This window comes from Camelus ferus, chromosome 13 (genome assembly GCF_009834535.1).
Source record: "Camelus ferus isolate YT-003-E chromosome 13, BCGSAC_Cfer_1.0, whole genome shotgun sequence".
Taxonomy (NCBI): domain Eukaryota; kingdom Metazoa; phylum Chordata; class Mammalia; order Artiodactyla; family Camelidae; genus Camelus; species Camelus ferus.
This window is the reverse complement of record NC_045708.1, coordinates 25,070,374-25,089,922: the sequence shown is the minus strand read 5'-3', so window position 1 is coordinate 25,089,922 and position 19,549 is coordinate 25,070,374. Positions and strand designations below refer to the sequence as shown.

Genomic DNA, 19,549 nt, shown 5'->3' with positions numbered 1-19,549 from the left:
CATTTGTACCGTCACAGCAGTTGGCACATGAGACTTATTTTCTTATTTTGAGTTACCCAGTTACCACGTATAACTTTGTATTTGTAGCTCAAATTGTTTGATTTCCAATTTGCTGTGTGCTGTGCTGTTTACCAGTCTTATGTAAATTAGTTCTGTAAGATTCAGGCAATTTAGCTTGGTGGTTAAACACAGTGTCTGGAATTACACTGCCTGGATTTAAGTATTTGCCCACTGACTTGCTAGCTGTGTGTCTAAGCTCAATGTCCCTACTTATAAAAATAACAGCACCTACTTTGTAGCGTTATTATAAAGATTAAATGAGGTAATCATGCAAAGCTGTTAACACAGTCACTTTTGTTTTTATGTTGCTGTTACTATTTGGTTGAAGAAGCAATTAAATAGCTATAAAGCAATTTCCTATGGGAGATTCTTTGTTGTGCTGTTTTAGTTGAACTGCTATGCTGGTAAAGAGTGGAATACTCATATTGACAGGGAAAATAGAAATAAACCAACACTGATCATCTATTATGTGCTAGAGTTTTTTCTAGATCAATACAGTTCCATATGGTAGCCACTAGTCATATGTGGCTATTTAAATTTAAAATAATTAAGATTATCACTAAATGAATGTATAAAAAATGTGGTATATATATATTCAACAGAATATTACTCAGCCATTAAAAAGAATGAAATTATGTCATTTGCAGCAATGTAGGTGGACCTAGAAGGTATTATGCTTAGTGGATGAAATAAGTCAGACAGAGAAAGACAAATACTCTGTTATCATTTATATGTGGAATCTAAAAAATAAAACAAATGTATATGACAAAACAGAAACAGATTCACAGATATAGAAAACAAACTAGTGGTTACCGGTAGGGAGATGTGAGGGGGGAGGGGCAAGATAGGGGTATGAGATTAAGTGATACAAACTACTGTGTATACAGTAAATGAGCAATAAGGATATATTGTACAGCACAGGAAAATATAGCCATAATTTTGTAATGATTTTAAATGGAATATAATCTATTAAAATACTGAATCTCTGTGTTGTACATCTAAACTAATATAATATTGTACATCAACTATGCTTCAATTTTAAAAATTAAATTTATTCCTAAGTGTTTTTTTTGGTGTGATTTTAGAGGGGATTGTTTTTTTACTTTGCTTTTCTGACATTTCATTGTTAGTGTAAAGAAATGTAGCAGATTTCTGTATGTTAATCTTGTAACCTGCTACCTTGCTGAATTTGTTTATCAGCTCTAGTAGTTTTTGTGTGGAGTCTTTAGGGTTTTCTATGTATAGTATCATGTTATCTGCATATAGTGACAGTTTGACCTCTTTCCTTCCAATTTGGATCCCTCTTATTTCTTTTTCTTGTCCGATTACTATAAATTAAATTTAAAATCTAGTTCCCAGGTGAGAGTCTCCTGGACTTTAAAAGAGAAATAAGCTTGGTTTCTTTAAAAAATTTTTGGTTCCTCAGTCACTTTAGCCACATTTCAAGTGCTCAATAGCTATATGTGGCTAATGGCTACCATATTGGACATTACAGATACAGAACATTTTTATCATCATAGACAGATCTATTGGACAGTGCTATTCTAGATACCTACATATAGGACCTTATTTAATGCTTCTTTAGACACCATAGGAAGAGTGTTATTCCCATTTTACTTATAAGGGTACTAAGGCTGGGTAATAGAGGACTTAAGTATTTCTCTTATGTGTCTAAGTATAACAAAGGCACATATGTAGGCTGTAAAAGGCTGAAGTAAGATTCTAACTTCAAACACCATACTCTTTTGTACTGTTCCGTTTATTAGTTATTGGATTAATGTACAAGTATGTTTGTGTATTTACGGAGGCATGAAATGTTAATTCTATTAAAATTTTTAAGATTCATGCATAGGATTATATAGTTAAGGTACAAATATATGCCCATTCTAGGTGTTCAATAAGTATTTGCTGAAGAAATGTCATCCAGTTAGGTCCACCTCTACCACTGAAAATGTTATTGTGCGTTTATACACTAGAAGAGAATTTTATTAAAGTATTCTTAAAAAAAAAAAGTATTCCTCATGAATGGATGTTACTTCTTCATGTAAGAATTAAAGATGTAAGATTAGCAGGAGGAGATGAAAAATGACACAGTTTGAGAAAAAAATCAAGAGCCTTCATTTTAGTTTTTATTTAGACGCTTGTGTACATTTAAGTTGGTCTACTCCTGGTGAGACTCCAATGAGCAGAAAAAGGACTTATTAGGCTTTTGCTCAGGGTTTGACTACCCACCCTGAAATATTTATGAGACTTCTTTGAGCATGGGTTTTACAACCAGATATACCAGAGTTCCGAGCACTTCTCTGGTATGTACTAGTTTGTGTAATCTTAAATAAGTTACTTAAGTTTGCTGAGCCTCACTTTCTTCATCTGTTAAGAAGGAAGGAGTGATCAACTATGGCAAATTATTCTATGGATTTAATAAAATATTTGAATGAGTGTGTGATACCTCCCTTAAAAATAAACATTTAATAAATGACTCCATCATGAAGTATCTGCTATTTGGATTTTTGACAGGATTGTTTTGAAAATTTTGTGATGACTTACAGGCATAGTTTGCATAATGCTTGTTTAAATTCTCCTTATGATTTGATTAATGGACTACCGAAGGGAGAGTGATGAACAATGGAGCTGTTTCTTCTTGAAATGAATTAGGTGGCACATTTGGTATAGTCCATATGAATGCCCTGAAATTATCTGTTGTTATCCGCAGAGATCTCCATTTTACATATGTGGAAACTGAGGTATAAACCAGCCAGATTTGATATCCTTGGAGAATGCAGAGTTTGTGTCAAGTAGAATGCTGGCCTCCATGGCCTGTAATCTTCAGGGCTTTACTACTGCTACTCACTGGCCAAAGTGTTTTCATAGAACCTTTTCTGAAGTGCTTGATGAGCCTTTGATAATTTGTCTTTTTATGGGGCTGTACTTGTAAATGCTGAGCAAATAAACAATAGAAATAATGAGCTGGAAAAATACCATCCAGCCTGGTGTAGTGGTTTTCAAACGTTATTACATGAAGCTGCCTCAAGAAACTCACCAAGGAAGACCAGTGTGTTGAAATTTCAGCTCTGCTTCATATAGATCAACTCAGCTTTTATCTATTTTATACATAGGAATTATGTGTAAGATTTTTATTTGAAAAAGTGGCTTCACTGTCCCCTTCCCACTAAAGTTTGAAAACTAGTGGTATAGTTGAAAGAGCCCTGCTGCAGGAGGTGTCGCACTCTCTCTCTCTTGAGCTAGACAAAAAACCTTGGAAGAAAGAGAATGTGGATAATTTTTGTGGTTTCTTCCAGCCCCCAAATAGCATGATTTAAAAATGCTACAATGTCAAATACTACAAAGTTACAGTAATCAAAACAGCATAGCATTAGCACAAAAACAAATCAGTGAAAACAGAATAGAAAGCCCAAAACAAACCCACACAGCTACGGTCAATTAATCTATGACAAAGGAGGCAGAAATATACAACAGAGGAAAGACAGTCTCTTTAGCAAGTGATGTTGGGAGTGCTGGACAGCTATAGGGAGATCAGTGAAATTAGAACACTCCCTCACACAATATGCAAAAATAAACTCAGAATGGTTTAAAGACCTAAATATAGGACATGACACTATAAAAATCCTAGAAAAGAGCAGAGGCAGAACATTCTCTGGAATAACTTGTATCGATATTTTCTTCGATCAGTCTCCCAAGTCAATAGAAATAAAAGCAAAAATAAACAAATGGGACCTAATCAAACTTAAAAACTTTTGCATAGCAAAGGAAACCATCAACAAAATGAAAAGACAACCTGTGGAATCGGAGAAAATATTTGCAAGTGATGCAACCCAAGGGGTTACTATCCAAAATATTCAAACAACCCATAAACCCAATTTCAAAAAAAAACAAATAATGCAATCAAAAACTAGACAAAGACCTAAATAGGCATTTTTCCATCTTTTCAAAGCCATACAAATGGCCAACAGGCACGTGAAAAGATACTTAACATTGCTAATTATTAGAGAAATGCAAATCAGAACCACAGTTATGAGGGGAGGGTACGGCTCAGTGGTAGAGTGCATACCTAGCATGTTCAAGGTTCTGGATTCAATCCCCAGTACCTCTATTAGAAAATAAGTAAATAAATCATACAAAACACACAAAAAAGAGCTAGAATGTATACATTAGGAAAATCTTATGAGAGTATTTTGGTTTCAAGTGTAAATAAAAATAGATTTAAAAAAAACACAGGTATCATCCTACATCTGTCAGATTAGCTATCATCAAAAAGTCTACAAATAATAAATGCTGGAAAGAGTGTGAGGAAAAAGGAGCCCTCCTACTCTCCTGGGTGAGAATGTAAATTGGTGCAGCCACTATGGAAAACAGTATGGAGGTTCCTTAAAAAACTGCAAATAGTGCTACCATATGATCCAGCAATCCCACTCCTGGGCATACATCTGGAAATGATGAGGACTCTAATTCAAAGAGACACATGCATCCCAATGTTCATAGCAGCACTATTTACAATAGCCAAGACAGGGAAACAGCCCAAGTGCGCATTGACAGATGATTGGTTTAAGAGGATGTGCTGTGCTTGTGTACACACACACACAGAGACAATGGAATATTGCTCAGTGAAACATTGCCATTTATAGCAATATAAGTGGACCTAGAGAATATCATACTAAATGAAATAAGTCAGAAATAGACAAATATATATCACTTACATGTGGAATCTAAAAAATAGTACAAATGAATTTACATATAAAACAGAAACAGACTCACAGATATAGAAAACAAACTTATAGTTACCAAAGGAGAGGAGGAGGAGGAAGGGGATAAATTAGGAGTATGGTATTAACAGATACAAACTATTATACGTAGAATAAATGAGCAACAAGATTGCTGTATAACACAGGGAACTATAGTCAATATCTTATAATCTATGATAGAAAATAATCTGGAAAAAATATATATAAATAACTGAATCACTTTGCTATACGTCTGAAACTAACACAATATTTGTAAATCAACTATACTTCAATTTTAAAAAAAAGATCTGATGTCACAACCATAACCAGACTTGAATTTATTTTTTTAGTGAAAGGGAAAGAATATGTAGGAACGAATTTCAGGTATGAGTCATTTCCGGAAGTGACTTGTCCCAGAATTCTGGCCTGAGTTTGAGTGTGTTTGGTCTGGTGAGTAGCAGGCATGTAGTGTTCTCTTGTACTAGAAGAGCACTGTTGGCTTTGAGCCTTCTATTCTGACCACTAGGTTACTGTCCTCATGCCTTTGGTGGCTAGCACAAAGACATCATCTGTTTATTGGTCTCAGTGAGGTCATGTGACCTTGTGAACAGATGGCCCAGGTGAAACCTTGACTTTGCAGGTCTTGTCCCCTAGACACAACCAACCGTTTGTTACATGTAATTAAAATATCACTAACAAGGGTAATTTCACAAGCTTTTTGGCAAATATGGTTAGCAGGATATGACATGACACAGCACTGCCTTCTTCCTTCATGTGCCATCTCCCTTGAGGCCTCATCTCCCCTGCTCGCCTCCGTGTCACCCACGCCTAGGCTTGCCTTCCAGCTCACCTGCTCCAGATGGGCGGCACAGTGGGAGGACACTGGCAAAGGCAGATGTGTTTATTTTCTGGAGACAAAATGTTGTGCTACCGCAGATGGCAGTGCCTTGGAGCAAACGACAGCCTTTGACACCACTGCCACACAGCCTGGGCATCTTGACAGACAGAGCTGGCTTACTTTTGGTGATGGGAAAATTGAAAACAAAAAAAAAAATCAAGATGTTCATCATGAAGCTCCTGGAGTTTCAGTGCAAGCAGGGATTTTTTTAGACCTGGAGAGCAGTTTTCTTCCCCACCAGGACTAACTGAATTTTCACTAAGCCAAGAGTTATATGTCTGTTAATTGCTTTTGCCTACTAGCCGTAATAGAATGTAAAGTAAAAACTTAAAACATACTTCATTAAGGTGGACATTCAATGGTACTGCAAATCACGTGTATCCCAGGTCACATCTCACTGGATTCTCTTAGGATTGGGAGTGGCTCACGTCTGCCCCATTGGAGATACCGCTATTCTATTTTTAGTGGTCATTTTGATTATCCAGAGGCCCAGGGACAGATGTGCCTTGAAGTTGAGATGCCTTAATTAGTATGACAACACTTTGTGCTTATACTGTTTTTCTGCCAAGAAGGGTAAGAATTCTGACAGCTGCCCTTTTAAGCAGTTTGCTTATACAGTCATTAGGGCTTGACCGAGTCCTTTAAAGAGACACAAAGACTTGAATGTTGAATTGTTATACTTACTAGTCTCTTAGGAAAAAAATGGCTTAAGAACATTCTTCTTTGAAAGTCACTGGCTTTATCAGGAAACCTTTTTTCTTTCTTTTCAGATACGTGCTGTTTTTCCCAGTCCCAGTGCTGATAGAGTTAGGAGTTTGCAGGTGTAAAGTCTAACCCACACCCCCTTCCCCATCTCTCTCCAGGGGGTTGTATGTGAGAAGGTGTTGCTTTCTCACTCAGAGAGCATATATGTGCTACCCTGTTGGATGCCTGCTGTGAGCATAGAGAACCCCTGTTCTGGTTGAATGGAATGAGCCTATTGGGTGGCTGGGATTGTGTGACCCCATAATGCCAACTTTTCACTTAAAGCATCTTTCCTATCTACAATGGGAGTGAAGCAATATAGGTAACTGATTTAAATTTGTGTCATTTTGAAACTTGTATCTTGAAAATTATGTGGTTTCCTATTAAAGTTTGGTTTAAGCTGGGGGCAGCAGAGTGCTTAGTAAAACATGTTTACCATTAGAAATACAGATTTACCCTGTCTTTTAGGACTGCTTTAAACCAGTGCCCTGCCTGTGTGGGCATGCCCTCACACACACTCACAGATACAAACACACATATACCTTGGCATCTTGGTGCTTCTCTTCACCTGCCATGTCCCAGGATCATGCAGGGTTATGAATTCAGGGGCGGATCCAAAAAACTCTGAGGTTTTCTTTATTCTCTCCCACAGTTATCTAAAATGAGGGATAGTAGGAAGCCTTTGGAGGAAGAAATAGTGGACTGTTCTATTTCTTGACCTCAGAGGTAGTTATGTGTGTTCACTTTATTCATTTAGCTATGTCTGTATATCTTATGCACTTTTATATGAATGTGTTATTTCACAAAAAAAGTTTAAGAAAATAGAAAGCAAGGGTAAAGGGGTAGGAAAGCAAGGGTAAAGGGGTAGGAAAGCATAACACATTTTTTTAAGTTACAAATGAAAAAAAAAAGTTAAGATTTACCGTTATTTTTGAGTGTAGACAGTAGAGCAGATAGGATGAACTAGATTGGAAAGAAAAAGGGAAAGAGAGATGAAATAATCTCTGAATCTTTATAAACTGAAATGGCCCGCCAAAATTCTGCATTTCCCTTTCTGATGCCTCCTAATTTCTACAGTTTTGTGTAGCTGGGAAGTCCCATAGGTGCAGATAGCCATCCATTCAATAAATCTACAGCCTGCATTGTCCTTGGGGCTGAGGAAACAGAGATGCAAAACTCAGTTTCAGATGAGGCAGTAGGGCAGTAAATAGTCTACTGTGGAGTGACAGGTGCTGCAGCAGCCATATGTGGGTAGGTGCTCTGTGAACAGAGCCTAACTTGAGCCTTGAAGGACCAGCTGTCATGAAGGCAAAGATGAAACAGAAGGGAAATCTCAAAGTGCAGTCCTCGAGGTGTGTGAGAGAGGTTAGGTTAGGCACAGTGATTTTCTAATGATGTTTGGGGTGGCACAATGAGTTCTTTGAGCATGCTACTACTAAATTTTTACCTTTTAACTAGTAAGGTAGTATATACAAATTAGGGCTCAATAAATACATGTAGTTTTTACTATGTACACCACATATACAAAATCCACAATCTGAAGTAGTTTGTTAAATGTGACACAGGGTTTTAGGGGAGTGGTAAGAGACTGAAACTAGAGAGGTAGTCCATATTATGAGAACTTTGGTGGAAAAGCTTTATGCTAAATGAAAAAAAAAGTAGCCTCTCTGGAAGCTTGTTGGCTAAGAGGAGGTTAGCATGATCAGATGAGATTTGGTTAGACTATTGGCTACTCTTTGGCAGAGTGTTTGGGAAAGTAGAAGGAAGCAGGGAGACCAATGAGGAGCTTTCTTTCATATCCATTCAAGAGGTAAGAGTAACTTGTGTTGGACCTTGGCTGCTAATGGGGAGCACTGTGTTGTAATAGAAGGGCTTTTAAATAGTCTTTTCCCCAGAATTTCCTAGTTGCTGTGGACATCCGAAAACAGATACAGTTACATATAGTCCTAAACAGTCTTCTCCAGCAGTCCTATTTACTAACTCAAGGAGATGATCAGTTCTAATGTTCAACATTCAGAGATATTTATGGGCATGCTTAGCATGTACAACCTAATATGTGCCTTGGGGTGTACAGGACATGGCTTCTGCACTTGAATTTTTTGAGAATTGACTTAAAGATACATGGATTCTTATATTTTCCTTGGAAACTGCCAGCTCATGAAAAAAGAATTCAAGCGTCCTTGTTGCAGACATGGTGGTGTTGGTTTTACCATTGCACAATCAGCAATTTTATTTTGATGTTATTTGGGAGAAAGCAGTATTTTTGATTAGCAAGTAAAATTAATGTAGAAAACAAATACTGTGTTAACTAGTTGGTATAATAAGGCATCTGTGCCATGTTGCATTTCAACTCATTAAATTTCTAAACTTCTAATTACGATAAGATTACAACTTTAATAGGAGAACTGTTCAAACTTGGGGTTAGTGATGGCTTTAGAGAAGTAAAATTTACAGAAATTTCAGAATTATTGAGGGGTAAATTTAAAATCCAATTTTGTTAAAAATTGAAATATACACAATATTTAATTTTTTGCTCCTAAAAGTCAGATTCAGTTGGCATTTATTGGGCATCTACTACTAACCAGGCATTCTTCTAGGAACTCTAACACAGATCAGTGCTTGTCATTCCTCACAGCTATCAGGCAAGTACTGCTGTCCTCCACATTCAGATGGGGCATTTGAGAGGCTTCAAGGCCAAGTAAACTATCTTATGTAACACAACTGTGCAGTGATAAAGCCACATTTGATCAGGTCTGCTTTATTTTTTGCACAAAAACACATGCCTAACTTTAGACTTACGGCATTTTAATACATAGATTTTTCAAATAATAATTTAAAAAGTGTTTCGCTTTTAAAGTTTAAAATGTTGGTTGTAAATGCAGTGACATTCCTGAGCATAAGTTCAAGAACTCATCCATTATAAGAATTTTTGCCAGTGTGTTAAGCAAAACATTTGCGTGTGAGCTAATTATTGTTAAAGGAGAACAAAGACAATTTTTATATTACGATTTTGCATCTGCCAGCATCAAATAAGTTTGCTAAATATACTTTCAGAGAATGAACTAAGACAGAAAAGAAATGGGAAACCTTGGTTAAACAGTCTCATTTTCAGAGTAAAGTTTCTATTATTTTGTCTTGGGCTTCTGAAAATCAAAAGTTTGCTTCATTTGAGGCACACTTGCTTCCTTATTTCTTAATTTAATGTGAGACTTTATAAACGTGGGCCAGTTTGTGTCAGCGCAACAAAAGATAAGCATATCTGAAGTAGGAAAGAACAAGGAAAGTCAGATTGTTTAATTTAACTTCTGTGTTGTAAAACTCAGTATACTGATTCTGATCAGTTTAAACTCACTTTTTTTCTGTCACAAGATTAAGAGGAAACTGTTTTCAACTTCCAACATCATACCTCTGTGTTTTTTTCCTCTGAATGGCAGTAGTAGGTAACAGGACTGGTCCCTGCTTGTGATCATGAAGGAGAAAAAGGTCAGTTTTTTCTCAGCTTCCCAGAACTGCTCTCTTCAACTTAGGTGTTCACAGTCTCAGAGATTAGCTCCTCTGCTTCATCTCTTTTCTTTCGCTTCCCCTGCTTTGTCTCCATACCTGTCTCTCGCCCCTTTCTCACTGGCATTCTCTGCTTCAAACTGAATCACTTGTACTTCCCCTAACCTGCTGTGTGTTCTCTCGTGTATTTCTGCCTTTGTCTGCTCCATCACTTTCCTGGTCATTCTCCCCTGAATGTATCTCCAAGTCTCCAAATGACTAACTTTTAATTGCTGGTTAAGACTCAGTTCATCATCTTCCAGGGAAGCTTTCTCTGTACTTCCCCACACACGTACATCACCCTCAGCTTCTTCATGCTATCATGACAACGTAGGACTACCCCTGCCGTAGTGTCCTGTTGTAACTGTTTCCTTTATTGTCTTCCACTGGTAAAGAGAAGAATGTGTGTTAGTGTAAATAAAACCTCCTAACTGATTGACTCTTCATTCAGTCTCATGATTTCAGCTATGCATTGTTCTCTCTTTCCAGCTACTCTGAACAGCTCAACTTAAGACTGGGTCTAAAGTGAGTTTTTTACATTTGCTCTACCACCTTTCCCTCTTATTGAGAGTCCTCTTAACTCCTCTTTCTCCCTCATTTTCTATTCTAGTAGTCATTAATTCCTATCCATTCTGCCTTCTAAATAGTCATAATCCAAATCTCCTCCATTCCAACTGCTTCTGCAATGTTCTAAGATATGAAAAAGGCTTGGATTGGCAGGGGGATAGGAATGATTTTCACTGATTCCTCCAAGGTCTACATACTGAAGTTCATATATTTTAGTCTCAGAAGCCAATGACAGTATTGTCCAAGTTCCTGTCATCCCGCTTCCTCTCTACTTCCTACTGAAATTACCTAATTCACTAGATATAAATGTCGCATATTCACCAGTACCCAAATATTCCATGTTCCTCCAGGTTTCTTTACCTTTGCATATGCTGTTTCCTCCATCTGAAATCTTTCCTACTCCATTGTGCCTTGTCAGCTCCTTCCACATCCATGCTTCCCTCTTCATCACCTCGCACAATGATTCTCACATAGTGAATGCTAAGTAACATTTATTGAATTTATAATTTATTCACATTCCACATGCAAAAGTGAAGCTGGTTAGAGCATTCTCTTGTTTCATAATTATCCTGTGCAGTCTCAGAGAACTCTCACAGGATTTGCTTGAAGCTTTTATAAACTCTGTGTTTTACTTAAGGCATAGTCACCACTGTTATCAAACAAAGAGATTGGTGGGTTTCCTTAAAAAGAACTCTGTAGAAGAGGATTAAAGTCAAGGTACAAATGATTCTGTATTGCTTAGGCATTAGGGATAGGTAGTTTTGCCCCAGTCCCAGCCCTATCCCCATCCATAAAACCATAATCTTTTAGAGCTGGAAAAGGTGCTTAGGTTACAAGAACAGTTGGAAGCTGCTGAAATCTTTTAGACTTTTTTTAAAGTGTTTGAAATAGTGAACATTGCGATTCCAGTATAGGTGCAAAGGCTCTCTTTAATTAAAATGGCAAAATTGACATTGAAATTTTAAAGTTATACCACCAAACTCAGCCAAAACAGATACCTAATAAACTCTGTTGATTATTGGAAACAAGCTCCTGGTTCAGAGTTCAGAGCCCTAGGGTAACAGTGGATCCATTTTATTTATTAATGAAGTTGAAAAATTAGGCATTTGCAAAGCAGTTGAGGTGTTGCCATCAATTTGTATTTATTGAGTACCTATGACATACCTTGCATAGTTGTAGACCCTTTAGCGGAGTCATAATGGTTTGACATTAAACTTGCTCTTTTAAAACTTAAAATATTATTGGTCATATAAGATATAATACATGACCGAGAACAATAGATGCTGGTATGCAAAATAGTACATTCTGAAATATTTGAGTGTGACACTGACATTTGCATATTGAATCATATTTTCACACTAATTTCCATTTTGTGGAGGCAGCCTGATTCCCTAGAAAAGCACACAAGGCTTGGAATCAGGAAGCCCAAATTCTGGTCCTGACTAATTAGCTGTGTGGTTTAGGGCAGGTCACTGTCCCATCTTTGAACTTGAGTCCCCACATTTGTGAGAGTGACATTGGGTAGACTGGAGGAGCTCTTAGATCCCTTCTAATTCTGTAAACTGCTTTTTTGTGAGATATTCTCAGTGCTAAAGATGGAATTTTAGACAGCTTTGACAATCGGCTGGACTAAACGAAATAGCAGGCACTGTTCCTTCAAAGCCCAGTCTCTGTTTAGTGTATTTAAAAGTCTTTATTAAAACAGTGTCATCACTAGCCAAATCCTTTGTCGCATTGGTGATTCTGCATCTCCTACCAAATTACTGACCCACCAGGAATAGAAGTATGCTTCACACACTGCTTAACGTCCCAAGGTGTGCAGCATGTTGCAAAAGAAACTGCATCATTCTCCAAGGCACCTCACTCATCGCGATGTCGTCTTATTCAATTAGAGGTGGCAAAGGCTGGCCTGGCTCCAAAGGCAGACTGTCAATTCCTCTCTTTTTCTGTGTCCACGCTCGGCAGGATGCTTCCTCACGCCCACCTCTCTCCCCCTTGCTGTGACTTTGGCTTCCGCCAGATGTCACACCGCTGCTTGTCACCGCCCAGACTCTCGTCGCTGATTTTGTTGTTCCAGTGTATTTATCACAACTGTTCTCTTTAGCTGTAAAATTTATGGAATTTCACACTCTTCTTAATCACTACAGTGTTTCTTTTTCATGAGAGAGGGAATATACAAGGAGTTGTATGCATGAGAGTTGGAGGGAAGGAAATACTCCATCTAACTTAAGGAAAGTTTGCATGTGTGTCATGTACACCCCCCACTCCCAAACGTACAAGGGAACTGAGCTCAAATGTACAAAGTTGAACTGAGCTTAATTCTTCAGGGCTCAGAGGTACTTTGGAAGTCCATTTCAATCCCAGGGAAAGAGACATGAGATGTGTTTATTGGCTAATTTTCCTGGCTTAGATTGTATCCCTTGTAGCAACCAAAAAAAGATGGCTGATTTTATTGGCACCATGTGATATATCTCTTGATTTTATTGTTATCTATTCAGATCTGTTAATAATGCGGTCAGATCCTAAAAATTATGGCTGTGGTGGTGATGATGATGTGATAATAGATAATCTGTTATTAATATGTAACAAACATTTCATTGAGCACTTTACCTTTATTTATTCAAACCTTGCCACGACCCTATAGTGATGGATACTGTTACTATCCCTGTTGTATAGATGAGAAAATCTCAAAATGACTTAAAGCTCTCCACTTTAAAAATAAGCTTACATATACATATCTTTTGAGGGAGGAAAAAGTACTGATTTATCTTGGGTTTTTTTCTTCTTTTTCTTTCTCTTCTGTAAAAGGAGGCAAAATTTTGGTGATACTTTATTTTAGAAACTAAAATTCATGTTCAGTTCCCAGGACGGTTTATTTAAATTTTTTCTTTGTATATCAGTTAGATACAACTTTAAAACTAAGCCTGTTGATATTTGTACTGCAAACGGTTGATGATGATCCTCAAGGCCATTAGGCAGAGAGTGTCTCAGCTAAACACTCTGTTTGGATTCACTTATTGGTCACTTGGATGTTTAGGTTAGTTCAGAATTGTGTATAATACACAGTGCTAGCTTTTGCTGTGGAAGATGCCTGGACATACAGAGTTCCTCCCCTTGGGGACCTCATAACTTTGCTTTATGACTTAGACTTGCTATCTAAATAATTAGAATAGTAGAGACAACCTAAGACAGATTATCGTGCACAGAGTAAGAATTACTTTGTAAAAGAGGATTGCTGGCAGTTTTATCATGATTGATTAGTTGTTCCCATTTCTTAGGATAATTGGCAAATTCTCACATGTAATCATAGGAAAGAAGGGAACTGATAAAAAAGCAGCTAGAAAGTGAGGCTTAGCACTCAGGATGGATATATCTGTTAAGGGTGGAGATAATATAAAGTACTTAATAAACATAATTTGCTCTCCAAATCTGGATGTAGGGTTTGTTTTCATTTTTGTTTTTTCAGGCTTCCAGAAAAATGTCTCTATGCCTGTGTCAGTCTCAAGGTAGGCAAGGGTGGATTTACTGTGAAGCAAATATGCTCAAAGTGTCAATGCTTGTGAATGTTTGTGACCATGAATACCATCATATTAGGGCTCCTGACAAGAGTCCAGGAAGGAGAGAGGAGGAAACTATCATACATTTCCACCGTGTGTTGGGCAGTGTGCTGGGCACTTTTTATAAACATCCGTTCATATCCCTTTATGAAGATATATATAAGGAATTTATCTTGTATCTCAGTGCCAGGCTTCTCCTGAGTACTTGCCTTGTTCATTTCATGGACACTGTGAAACTTCATAGGTGAATGTGTTTCCCTTAGTAATAATTTTAGCGTTTATTGAGCCTTTATTATGTTTTAGGTATCATGCTTATTTATATGCATTATCTCTTTGATTCTTCATTGCAGCCTTTTTGTAGTAGGTATTATCCCATGTTTTCAATGAGAACACTAAAATTCAGAGAGGTTAAAGTAACTAACTTTTCTAAAGTCACACATTTGGTAATAGAGCCATATTTCAAACTCTGGTCTAACTCTGTAGTATAGCCCAGCTGTTTCTTCCTGAAATGCTTATTTAAGCTATTGTTCTCCCTTCATTTAATTCTAAATGCCTGTATCATTTTTTTTCCCTTTACTTAGCAACCATGTCTAAAAGAGGGTAGAAAGAGAAGGACTCAGGAGCCTAGAAAAAAAGCAGCAATATATGTGCAATCTTATATATTCTGGCAGTTGACTTAAACTTGAACCAGTTCTCAGAAGTAAGACTTGACATTTGTCTAGCAATTTTCTTAATATTCTTGTGATACTAGGCATTAGCCACATATGTATTAAGACATGTGTAATGCTTTCTGATATGATTATTATTCATTTAGCAAATATTTATTGAACATATATTTATTGATGCTTATACATCATTGAATAAGCCAGACACAATCCTGCCTTCATGGAGTTTATAGTTGGCATAAATATTTTAATAGATGGATTCTGTCTTAGACATACTAAGGATTTCCTTAAACACATCAGTCACATATATATATGCTGTAAGAATACCACAAAATTGAATGGCTTGAAATTTGTCTTGTTTCAGGAAAACCTTACTGAATCAAGAATATGAGGGAATGTAACAGTCAAGAAACCCATAACTATGGCTTTGTCACTTTGAATGCTGTATTTCTTAGAGGAGTAAGAGAGTGGCAATATACAAGATGTTACTTGAAATTTGAAGAAAAAAAAAAAGTGTGTGCCAGAGATCTTTGATGGAGCATTGTCAGAAGAATTTCAGAAACTGCAAGTTGTTACACAGATGTATTGATTTAATTAGTCTAGATAACACCATTTATTTATGCTTAAGCATCTCACACATGCAAAAGTTGGTAATTCGAAGTCACACAATAATTTGTGAGTTATCTTCTATACCACGTGTTGTAGCTTCTGAATACCAACTTTGATGACTGTGTGTCAGATGCTTAAGCATAAATAAATGATAGAGCCCAATTAAGCAATACACTTTGATTCTGGAATTCTGTTGACATTTTCATGTAAAAATTTTTTGGTGGTAGCTTTTAAAGATCACATTGTTTTAAACACAGTTTAATCTCATAGTATCAGCAAGATCCTCACTGGAGACAGAACATATGTGGGTTCTGCTGGTTGTGTCCCTTTAGGTATCTGAGTGGGTCTTTAATATACCATTGCAGCTTGTTTTGGTTAGCCATAAAAGGAGTGTTCTCCAGTGAATGAAGAAGAGTAGAGTTATCCTCTTAACAAAAAGATGAACTTGTTTTGTGATAGGTAAGAGATTATATTATTAAATGTTCTTGAGGAGGGAAATGTCTTTCCTTTGCAGACCCTGTATCATGTTAGAATCTCCTTGCTATATTTCTTTTTTGCTATTCTAACTTTAACTATAAGAGCACCAAGATATTCTTTGCCTGATTTTGCTGTACTGTTCTCAGTTAAAAAAAATACATTATATATTTTTTATTCTTAGGTAATTTAAACAATTTGTTATTGTTGTTTAAAATGGTAAGCTACCAAAAGACTTGGGTGTAGCTAACATACTAGGGATTTAGGTAACATCTTTTCTTTCAGAGTTTGGGATGCCTCACCTCTATTATTTTTGTCTCACCATACTCCCTGGAAGATAGAAAGGGGAAGGACTAATTAACCCTATGTTTTCCCCATAAGGAAACATATGCTCATGGGGTTAAGTGTTTTGCCTAAGGTCAGACTTACTAAGAACATAGTCATAGAATGTGGCAGAGAATTCCAGAGCCTGGCAAAGTATAGCTCCCTACTTACTGGGAAATGTGATAGAAAGATAATTATTTTCTCTAAAGACTTGACTATTGCTGGTCAATTCTTACTCCTCTGAGACTTATTCACCATCTTATCCCCAGGGAAGAAACTTGTTTGCAGGTTAGGGCTACTCTCTAATCTTCAGGAGATATTACTTAATAGCATAGCTGACTTAGAATTTCAAGTAAGTGTATGATATTTTCGTGTGTTCTTCTAATATGAGTTAGAATGTTTCTTCAGGCTGCCAAGTGCCCATGTTAATTAGTGTTCAAAGAATACAAGATGTCACTTTTAAGACCATTAGCTGTTATTACTTATGCTCCATAATAGGATACATAATGTATTTGATTTCATTTAATGTGCATTTAATCAAATACATAAATTTAGGGATGGGCACATAACCATGGGCAGGGCCTGCTCACTACCCACCAAGGCAAATGCAAGAGGAGAAACACACTTTGCAGAGAAAAAGGAAGTCATGTAAAATGGGAGTATCACTGCTGATGCCTGGAGGTATACGCAGGCTAAATTCAACGTGGTAAATGGCCCACCTGAAATAGAAAAAAAATCATCCATTTGGAGATGAAGAGCAAGGCAGACTTAGTCAAGGTTCTCTGTAGAAACTTGCATTTTTAGAATTACAGGTAATACAAAGAAAGGATACCTATAAAGAGGCTGTAATTACTTTTTATTTGTCTCATTGATAGAAATTACTTCTTATTTATTTTCGCAGAGCCTTATTACATTAGAAAAATGTTAGTATTTCACCTAAATCTACAGTTCTTCTAGAGTTACCATGTTTCTTTGTATTTATGAACTTCCATTATAACTGTCTACATTAAAAGTTTAGTTATTTGACTTAAACATTTGAGACCTTCTACCCTTCCCCATCCTGAGTTGTTTCTTAATAGTGAGGCATAGTTTACCGCTTGAGTTTTTGTTTCAGATGAGCCTTTTTAATTTTGAATGATGTGAATGGAGCTGCAGCTTTCTTTAGCCTGTGAGCTGACACTCTCAGAATTGTGTGTATTGGTTTCAGCAATTAGGAAAGATACAAACACCCATGCTTTGCCTTTGAAATGCTTTTGTAACAGGTCCATAGGCTTTAAAAAGCAGCTTTTTCTTATCTCTCTACGCTCCAAATGCTCTTCTGGTCAAGAAAACAAGCTGACCTCCCTTTATCTCTGCCCACACTCTGGGTCCTTTAGATCTCTCTAAATCTTTACTTTCATCATGATTTACTCAGCTGCTGCTATTTTGTTATTTATCAAAAGTTGGAATGTTCCTGTTTCCATGAGAAGAGATGTTGGTGTTACTGCTTTGACCATCGCTTTGCAATGTCTTTCTTTTGCAGACCCCATATCATGTCAACCTACTCCTGGCTGGCTATGATGAGCATGAGGGTCCGGCGCTCTACTACATGGACTACCTGGCAGCCTTGGCCAAGGCTCCTTTTGCAGCCCACGGCTATGGTGCCTTCCTGACTCTCAGTGTCCTGGACCGATACTACACACCAAGTAAGTTCCAGCTCTGTAGGTGGGGAGCAGTAGCAGAGCCCCATCCTCAGCTGCTTCCCAGTTTTGTGTACAACCCCTTGGAGTTGGATGGCCAGGGCTTGAATAGAGGATGGAGCCTAAGAAGCACATTCAGGTGCCCTCTGGAAGCTTTCTCCTGTAGGTCAGTAGGGTTATGGAAAAACTAATGGAAATTTTTCTTTTGCCAGAAAAAGTGAGGTATTACATATGTCCAGAGCTGGGTTTTGTTCTGTTTTAAAGGAGGGTTGGAGTAGTGAGTGAAACTATGATTCTTCAGTTACAAAAGTTCAGGTTTTTCACTCATTTTGCCATACTCAGATGCTCAGTAGCTTCTCAGCTGTAGAGAATGTGGTTTGTATGTTTGTTTTGAGCTTGTGATGATGAACAGGTCCCCTGCATGACAACTGAGGATTTCTTTTCTTAAATGTCAGAAATTTCTAAGGCCACAGCCTGGGCTATTCCTTTGGGTCTTATCATCTAAAGGCTACCCCATCCTACTAGAAAAAGCTGGCTCTATTCTTGTCCATAAACTGTCAGCTTGGCAAACCTTCAGACACAGGGATGCTTTTGTGCAAATTCTGTCTTCTGACCCCAATCCCAGCGTCAGCTTCAGCCACTGTGAGCAATAGGCGCTTGGGATTCTCAGCTTTTACAGGCTGTAGATGCAGCACAGATAACAACTCTCCTTACATTCCATTCTTCCCTGTCAGTATAGTAAGAATCTGGCTTGTTCATTCCTTTTTTGGCTCTGCCCTCTCACTCAACCTCAGCCCTGCCAGAGCTCCAGGCCACATCCTGAAAAGAATTAGTCTGGCCTCCTAGTGACTGTCTTGATTTGGCATCTGTCAGTAATACAGCTGATTTGCCCACCAAAATAACCACCAACCACCCCTGAAGCCTCACTGCATAATATGTCATCCCAGTTTGCCATGCCTGTGGACAGTTCCTTTGGCTCCTATTTTATGAGAGACTCAGCCCCATCCTATGAATTCTCTTTCCATTGTTAAACTGAGGCCCAGCTGGCAAAGTAAGGCTAAAACTCTGGCCCTATCCTTCCTATCCCTGACTTGCAGCTGGTTAGGGCAGATGGAACTGATATAAGCCCTGGTCCAGAAGGAGGGGTGGGGGTGGGAGGTGTTGGGGGATGGGCTATAAAGAAGAGGCAGGCCGCTGGACTTGTCTAAAGGCAAGCCCTGGCCATGGGAGGCAGAATTCCGTCATGCTTACCCTTCTCTGTAGCAAATCAATTTGCAATGGCTTGTGGCTGCCAGAGCATTGGGTCTGGGGCACCCTTGACTGCATATGGAATAAGTTTGTTCCAAGCCAGAAGGCTAGGCATTTTTTTTTACCTTTTCTGTTTGTGTGGCACGCTGACCTGAAAATGTTTGAAACTTAATCAAAAGTTGTGGCGGAGAATTGGACTTAATGTCAGCACCTTGAGTGCTTGGCCTCTGCGTTCTCTTTCAGCTATCTCACGTGAGAAGGCAGTGGAGCTTCTAAGGAAATGTCTGGAGGAGGTGAGTAGCTCCCATGGGATTCTGAAAGGAATGTTTTGTTTCTCTCTCTGCCAATATTGTTCCTGTTCCTCGGTTGCATTTTTTCTAATCCTTGCCAGAAGGTGTAATAAATATCCACTAACCAGATGTGAAGTTGCTACCAAGGGTAGAGT

General features: G+C 37.8%; 1 protein-coding gene and 1 long non-coding RNA gene across 2 annotated transcripts in view; one reads left to right on the top strand and one right to left on the bottom strand.

The window, feature by feature from the left end:
- The window catches only part of PSMB2 (proteasome 20S subunit beta 2), a 30,891-nt gene that overhangs the window by 9,215 nt on the left and 2,127 nt on the right, over positions 1-19,549 (top strand). Inside the window, exons 4-5 of the mRNA XM_006186305.3 lie at positions 17,700-17,862; positions 19,348-19,397. Of these exons, the coding sequence (XP_006186367.1) occupies positions 17,700-17,862; positions 19,348-19,397 (213 nt within the window). The remainder of the gene's footprint in view (positions 1-17,699; positions 17,863-19,347; positions 19,398-19,549) is intronic.
- LOC116668344 lies at positions 16,549-18,581 on the bottom strand. The gene is made up of 3 exons (XR_004325505.1): positions 18,498-18,581; positions 18,369-18,374; positions 16,549-16,558 (listed from the first exon to the last, which is right to left on the bottom strand). It is a non-coding gene; the product is annotated as an uncharacterized LOC116668344 (long non-coding RNA).